Consider the following 8461-nt stretch of genomic DNA (forward strand, 5'->3'; position numbering starts at 1 on the left):
TCTCACTGCCTTAGAAGAACAAACAATCTCAAACCCTCATAGATCTTCCATCATCCTTAATAGTGAGCATGGGGTGCTTTCTCATAAATCTATCATTAGTTTCATGATAAAACTGGTTGGATGGTTTGTTGTTGGAAAGCTTGATATTAGCCTATGTATCCATTCGCCGTCTTCCACAATCCTTATTGTATCTGTTTTTATGCATTCACATACTAACAAAAACTAAGGCTGTATACTTTAGTCTCATTCTGACTTTTAACACAGTCGAAATACCAAAATATGCCAGCAGGAGGCAACTCCTTTTCTTCAGCGAATAATATGCTATGTCCCTAACGGCTTTCCGTCTTTCTCCTGACACGTAGCAACCACAGTGGAGTTGGCAGGGATCAACTAAGTGTTGTCCAGCTGACATCACAGGTAGTAATCATCTTTATTGTTGTTAATATCATCATTACCTCTGTGTAATTAATTAGGAAACGTAAGCTGACTTAGGCTTTACGTGTACGGATTCTAACAAATGTTTCAGCATCTGTTAGAGTTAGCAGAAGCTAACAAACTAGCCACAGAGTAAACGGGAAGGTTAGCCTGCTAAAGATGAAAGGCTATGTTTGCAGTTTTTCTAATGTTTTCCTTTCATTTTGAATCGTCTGATATTCTGTGTGCTTAATTGAATGTTGTTGTGTACTGTGTTGTGAAAAAACGTGTTTGAGATGTGTTTTTTCATTCTGTTTAAAGAAGCGTTAGCATTTTGGGAGTGCTAACGGTTTGTTCAATTAAGCTAATCAACGTAGTTGTTACCAAAATACATGTAAACATGCATTTGTCCGCTCTTTGTTAAAAGAAGCTGTCATTATTTCTTTACTTTGAAATCAAATCATCTTTAGTCTTATATGTGTATTTTGTCTTGTGTCTTTATTGATATAAAATTAAATGGTTGCTAAGAATTTCAGTCGTGTACAAGTTCCTAGTTTTAGAACACAATAGCAAAAGTTTATCTCGGTACCTGCTTATAAACCTTTCAGTCTGACAAAAATTTACAGGCGTTTTTAACGCTTAGCTTTGATTGTGGAGTAAAATAAATTAGATTAAACCATTAAGCTTGCATGACCAAAATGGAACTGGATATCTTAGAAATAAAATAATTTTAATAGGGACAATTATAATGAGAGTGACTATGTTACTAATGGCAAAATTAGATTATGTAAAACATTAGGGAGCTCAGAAAAAAACAATATGACCTGTAAAATGAAGAGACAGCCAACGGTGTGGTGGTATAGGTGTGGTGTTTACCGATGAATGGCGTACTTTTTTTTTTTTTGCATGAAATGTGTTTAAAATGACACATTTCATGAGAGTGACCTCACTCTCAAATAATCCCAGGATAATGTATTGTTGACACAATTCTATGAAACAAACAATTACAGGTGTGTACTTAATGTCATTGTAGGTATTATAGTGTCACAACATTAAATGTAAATAAAACCATGTGTATTTCTTTGGTATTAGCAGAGTAAGAATGTCGGGGTTTGATAACTTCAACACTGACTTCTACCAGTCGAGCTACAGCGTAGATGACCAAAACCAGGGCGGATATGGCTACAACAACTCTGAAAACCCTTACAACAAGTAAGAGAAACAATTTTTTTCTTTTTTTCTTCAGTTGTGATATTTCTGGCTTCTGAAGTCTCATGAAAGTTGATACTTACCTGAACAGTCTCGCTCATGTCTATGGCATTCATTTAGTTCTTTATTTGTTCTTAAGCTCTAATTAAAGATCACAAACTTCCTCCTTTTTGATAATTTCCTTCACAAGCTTCTATTTATTGTTATTAAATCGCCCACAGGCCATATGGACAGTATGATTATTCGCAGCCGATGGGCTACCCATCCCCAGGAATGATGCAACCCCAGCAGCCGTATACAGGACAGATCTTCCAGCCCACACAGACCTACACCCCAAATGCATCACAGTCCATGTACAGTAACAGCTTTGATGATGAGCCTCCACTGTTAGAAGGTAAGTGAGCCACAATCTGATCATAGCTGAAAGTAAAAAATAAAATATCTTTTTTTTGGAATTTCCTTTTGATTCATTTTTAAAAACTTGGAACAGAAGCTCCAATTGAATTCTAAGCCCAAGATAATTAATGGTATTGCTAGGATTGGTGTTCTTTGTTATTCATTTCTAAAAACTACAACTGAGGTGCTATTTCCATATATGTTGCATTAAAAAGTCAGAATAATCATTTTACAGGCATTTGATACAATTTAAAGGCTACCAACGTTGAGCCAAAAAGTATTTTCTAAAGTTTTGTTTTCCCTTTCCTTATGTGCTACATGTGACTTTTTGTTGATACATAAAGTTGTTCTCACACCGATATTCTACTATCTTGTTTCTTGCTACTGTTTCTACAGTACCCATGTATTAAAGTGGGAAGGACATTAATCTCATCATGAAAATGATGAGAATATTTGTAATATAATAATAACCTAACATAACCTTAGATTATCTTTTGCAACTATGTGACTACATGTCCATTTTATCTTGACCACACATTTGTTCTAATTTGAGTTTCAAACATATTGATTATTTTTATTCTGAAGCTTTAAAATTATGATGGCTTACATAGACCTTCACCATGATCACTGACATTTCATAATTAGTAATTATTTTGAGTGGACATTAGCTTTATTTTTTACAAAAAATGATTAAAATTAAGGATTTAGCATCCTAAAAGATCTGTCTCTTCTACTTTTTCAGTGACTGTACCACTAAAACTCAGGTTTTAGTTTTACAGTCACAACTTAAATAGATTACTGGGGTACTGTAAATCAAGTTCAGGCAAATATTGATCAACCAACGACATCTATAAATTGAGATGTTGAGAGGAAATGCATTTTAAGAATTCTCTAGAAAACAAGTATATAAGTGCTTCTTAATAAAGTTCAAAATAAAAAATGTGCAGAAACTAAATAATTTCCACAAATTCTGGTTATAATAATCCTTTCATGGTGTCATTCCATGGAGAATTCATATGCAGTAATTTTTGGCATTAGATATGTTTGATCATATTTGACCAAGACATCCTTAATGTAGGAGTTTTTGTTCCTTTTTGTTTACAGAATTAGGGATCAATTTTGACCATATCTGGCAGAAGACTCTCACAGTTCTCCATCCATTGAAAATAGCAGATGGGAGCATCATGAATGAGACAGACCTGGCTGGTCCGATGGTCTTTTGTTTGGCCTTTGGGGCAACTCTTCTCCTGGTAAATAATGGACTTAATTATGTTCTTCAGTCTTCACAGTCGGAGTAGGCATCAGTCAATAAATCCATATTCTCTGTCTGTTTGGCACTTTTTCCCCCATTTCCCTATTACAGTCGGGTAAGATTCAGTTTGGTTACGTGTACGGCATCAGTGCGATCGGTTGCCTCGCCATGTACTGCCTCCTCAACCTCATGAGTATGACGGGCGTGTCCTTTGGCTGCGTGGCCAGTGTGTTGGGATACTGCCTCCTTCCTATGATCATCCTCTCCAGCTTTGGAGTTGTGTTCTCATTACAGTAAGTACACGGTCAAACTGTCTAATATGGACGATCTGGTCAGGTTTATTTATCCTAAATACCAGAATTATTAGCAGTCATGGATTTTAGTTCAAAATAAAACTACTGCGTGTTGTTCAGGTTTGTGAATGTTTATTCAAGCATTGGTGACTAACTTACTGCTGTCCTGCTCTCTCTAGGGGCATGTTGGGGATTATACTAACAGCAACAGTTATCGGCTGGTGCAGTTTCTCTGCCTCAAAGATCTTCATATCAGCATTGGCTATGGATGGGCAGCAGTCGCTGGTTGCTTATCCATGTGCTTTGCTATACGGGGTCTTTGCACTCATCTCTGTCTTCTAAAAAAAAATCTTTGCACAACAGTTTAAAATAACTGCTCCCCACTTTCTGTATTTTCAGTCTAATTAGCGTCAATGTAATTAGTGTAATTATTGGCTAATTACACAGTTGCTACAGAAAAATTGGAGCCTTCTTGTCTAAATGGCATCTAGGATTTTCTTCTTTGTAAAAGCCGCCTCCTCTCACCACATTCCGACCTGAAGCCATGAAGGCTCAAGTGATTCGTATCATCTAGGAATCCACTGCAACTTGTTCCCTTCATGCATCTTAAAGAAGAGGACTGTTAAATAAATCTGATGGAAAAACAACCTGCAGTGGACCATTTTCGACCCTTATATGGCATCATGCAGCCCAATGATTTTTTTTTTCTATTTGAGAAAAAAAAAAGTTTATTTCAGATAAACACCCACAGGATCTAAAACAGCAACTCTAAGGGAAGCAAGCAACTTCCTGTCTGCATTGGTCCACAGCTGTTTATGCTGCTTTTCCTCAGTGAATGTTTTATTGCTCAAACCTCTTTAATCCATGGAGCCAGGGGTCTTCTTCATCAGAAAGACATCAGCTATGCTGCATTTTCTGACCTATTTTATTAGATCTTAAGATATTCGTTTGAGTGTCATTGCCATTCAGAAAAACACAACCACAGTTGCACAGGGGTGTTGTTGTAACAAGTAAAAATAAATGGATTAACTATTGGGAATAAGTAGTTTGGATGAAACTCCCTTTTGTTCCAACATACTTGTTTCTATCTACAGTTTTTTTTCTAATTTTAGAGACTCTTCTCTTTGTATTCTTTGTGTATTCTGTACATGTCTGCTCATCTACATTAAAGTTGGTTTTGAAAGTTTTTGTGATTACCGTATATAATGCTTTATATGATCATCATTCTTGTGGAAGTTGCACATATTACAGAATAATGAGAGGATAAATGGATTGAAGATATGGACCCTTTTGTTTTATGACGGAAGAGATTCTCAACCACCTTTTGTAAAAAGCATCTTATTCGATCAAAATAAATCATTTACAAGCTTTGTCCGCCTTTGTTTTGTTGTCTTATAAATTTAAAGCAGCACTTAGTGAAATGTTTAGCAAAAGTACTTATCAAACTTTATCATATTCCTAACTGAAATTTTTTTGCTTGTAGTAGTGTAATGCAAAATAGTCTAGCATTACATAGAAGCTAAATCATTTGCAAGTTACTGGCTGAGAATTAATCAGAAGCAGCCAGAAAGTCAGCAGAAACGCTGGAGGAGCAGCAGAGAAGTACATGTAGGAGATTATGTTGATGGCACCGGTTTCAATGTTAAATCTGACCTTTAAGGGAGAGTGGAAAGAAGAGAGTCACAATGGAGACTTAACAGTTATCTTTTATGACCTCCATGCAAAATGCAGTGTTTAGTGGAAAACTAAGTTTGCTCTTAAAAATTGACATTTACAGGTTCCTTCTATCTTCTCATTAAGTTTGAGGTGTTTTGCAATCAAAAATAGGGAAATATTTGTGTCCAGGGCCTCACAGATGGTAAAGACATAGGAGTTACTTAAACTGTAACTTGAATTTAAGTGGTTACATCAATACTACAAACTGTATTTTGTTTGTTAGAGCGGGGGAATACTTTTTATTATGGCCACACTATTGAGATAAAAGAAGTGCCATTTGCAGTTAGTATGCGGTTTGAAGTGTGATGCTGCTCGTACTCTGGAACACACAAATACTGCAGTCTCTGTTTACCCAGAGTCATTCTTGTATGGGTAGAGGTAACAGGATGCTGGCAGCGATACCACCATGTTTGCGCATTGTTTGTTCTCAGCAAATTTGCATCATGTTTCAGTTGCAGAATCAAACACGTGGATTCACTCGGGATTTAATGTGTTTTGGGGGATTTTTCTTCATGCATTTTATTTCTGACTTTAATAAGGTCTTATTACGGGCATCTGATTCCACTAACACTGACGTTCCCGATCTGTTTATGTATTAAATGTCCAAGCCAACAGTTAAGGCTTATTTACTTTGTGGATCTGGTTGCTACACATTTTGTGGGCTGTTTACACAGTCTGGAAAAGTTTGGTATGCGTTTTTCCTATTAAGAGATACATGTGGAAAAATTGAGAGTTTTGATTCTCTCTAATGTCTTTTTCCAAAAGAAAAAAGATTGTATTTTTGACATTTATTTATATTTTAATAAATGTTATCGCAATTGCCAAGCCATAAATTTCATCCAAATACTTCTGGGTTTTAATTACTGATGCAAATTTAATTAGATGACATTGTTTAAACCTTAGAGAAGTGGTAAGGACTTTAGAGGTCAGCTGAAGCCACACGTTTTAAATGATGCAAAGTTAACGTTTCACTATCACTTTAGGTATTAAGCGGAACTGAAGAATAGATTAGAACAGTTTTCATCGGAAATTTCATTTACACATATCCACCACTGGGTGTCAGTGTTTGTTTGCTTCTTAGAATATTGCTTTGTATTCTACTGTATCTACCGACTTCAGACTGATATTTTCCCCAGTGCGATGACTAAATCTTGACTTTTTTTTTTTTTTACATTAAGTCACCATAAGAAATTTACAGCCCACTGCAGACCAGTTTAGCATGCATGAGAAAGTGGGTGGGTTGAGTACCAAACCCACCCACTAAACCCACCCACCTTGGTACTCAAACCACACTGAGTTGTTTCTCATATTTATGTCATGTTCTTTTTTGTGTGTCTTTCTGTTTTCAGCTTTTTAAAGTGATTATAAAAAATCTTGTTCTATTTATGAACAAAGAACCACATCAGAAATTTTATTTATTTAAATGAGACAATACGGACAGAGAACATTAAAGACAATTTGTTGCAGAAATAATGCTTTTGAGACAAACAACAGAACCTGACTGTAATAATAATGTTTTGTGGCTTAAAAGCATAATATTGATAGGCATGTTGCTACTCTTTCTTTCTTTTTAAATTTTTTTATTACATTTCATCTGCGGGACCTGCATCCTGATTTAGAACCAACAGGCCGTTTTGTTTGGGTCTGGGAAAAAAAGACCACCATAGCATTATGTCATCTAATGGAGGATAATCTGACTTCCATCTGGCCGGTGTGACTCACAGTCTGTCCCGCCCTCAGCCTGGCTGACCAGTGACTAGCAGCTCAAGATAGATGAGGAACAATTCTAAAACAGTTAGATAAAAATACTGAAAAATAAGAAAACACTTCATTAAAACAGATTATCTGCATTTGCATTATAATTTGTGAACACTAATGTAGGAATTATGAAAATGGCCTGCAGACATAAAAGCTTAAATCCAGATGAATTACAATATTGCACGGGCAACAGTTCATGTAGCATTTATCTACTCTAAAAGACAGCTCTATTAAAGTGACAGATAAATGTATCCTTTTACTCACAAAGAAAAAAAAGAATTTAAAGGGTATTTGGGACTGAATGATATTTTCTTTAGAGGCTTACAAACCCTTTTGGTCCAATCTGTAGTCTGGACTTTACAAATTACTGGTATGTGACTTCTGAAGGCAGTTTCAATTTGTTCTTGAATCCACATAGAACGAAACATTCTGCAGAAAGAAATCATAGACAGTGTGATTAATGTTTGAATTAATCGAAGAGAAAACTCTTTGAAATTACTTTGGAGAATTGTACACAACATTTCTTCTGAGCATCTGTTAAAAATTACAAAATAAAGTTTGAATCCCTTCACAATAAATAACTTTTTAAACCATTCACAGAAAGTTATAGCTCATTGTTCAAAGGGTGAGGTAAAACTTGCCAAATAGGGCATAAAAACCCTGCTGCCTATGTTTTTAAAATAAATTAACAGCTTAGGCAATAACTTTTTTAATTACTAATAAGCCTTTTATAGTTGTAGTTTGCTTTTATACTGCATTTGCTCAAAAAGTCCTGCACAAGACACTTTCAACTGTGTTCTGGATAGACCCAAAAAAATAAATCCTCCCAGCAGTGAGACTGATCAGGATGCTACCTTTGCTGAGACAAGCGACAGACTGAAATATAATGATTGATATTCAGCAGCGCTGCACCGCCTTTTAGTACATCTGCAAAACCGACAACGCATGAATATTCACTGAGCAACTGTTAACACAGCACTGAGTGTGATTTTCTCCTGCACTTCATTAGGCTAATTGTCAGCCCTCATTGCACTGTGGACTGATCTAACAGTGGATTCAGAACTCAATGAACTAATGCAAACATTGTAGAATCTGGCAGAGGGAAGAGGAGTGATATGTTCATGAGTGTGTGCATCAGTGAATTTGCATTCATGGATGCATGTGAAGGTAATGTGTGTTTCAAGGACTTCTGTGTACATACTTGTTTGTGTTAGGGATTTAATCACAGAAAGCCATCTCCAAAAATAAAAGTTAAGAAATTTTATTTTAAAAAACTAACTTAACTTGAATAAAGCAGAAAGAAAACACACACCAACATGTAAAAGCAAAATGGGTAAGTTTTCCAGTTCGATTTTAATGGTATTTTATAGACTGACACAAATTAGTACATAGTTTAAAAATAGGAAAGTATAACGATAATTTG

General features: G+C 35.6%; 1 protein-coding gene across 2 annotated transcripts; it reads left to right on the forward strand.

Moving 5' to 3' along the window:
* Window positions 1–296: 296 nt before the first annotated feature.
* yipf5 (Yip1 domain family, member 5) lies at window positions 297–4934 on the forward strand. Of its 2 annotated transcripts, none has more exons than XM_044139946.1 (6): window positions 297–417; window positions 1507–1626; window positions 1845–2017; window positions 3124–3269; window positions 3383–3564; window positions 3744–4934. In XM_044139946.1, exons 2-6 carry the CDS (start codon window positions 1517–1519, stop codon window positions 3904–3906), a joined length of 774 nt encoding a protein of 257 aa, XP_043995881.1. In that variant the 5' UTR covers window positions 297–417; window positions 1507–1516; the 3' UTR covers window positions 3907–4934. The 2 variants fall into 2 exon arrangements, with proteins under 2 accessions (XP_043995881.1, XP_043995880.1); XM_044139945.1 differs by having other exon boundaries at window positions 1510–1626.
* Window positions 4935–8461: the final 3527 nt, after the last annotated feature.

The sequence above is a fragment of the Gambusia affinis genome, linkage group LG15 (assembly GCF_019740435.1).
Source record: "Gambusia affinis linkage group LG15, SWU_Gaff_1.0, whole genome shotgun sequence".
Taxonomy (NCBI): domain Eukaryota; kingdom Metazoa; phylum Chordata; class Actinopteri; order Cyprinodontiformes; family Poeciliidae; genus Gambusia; species Gambusia affinis.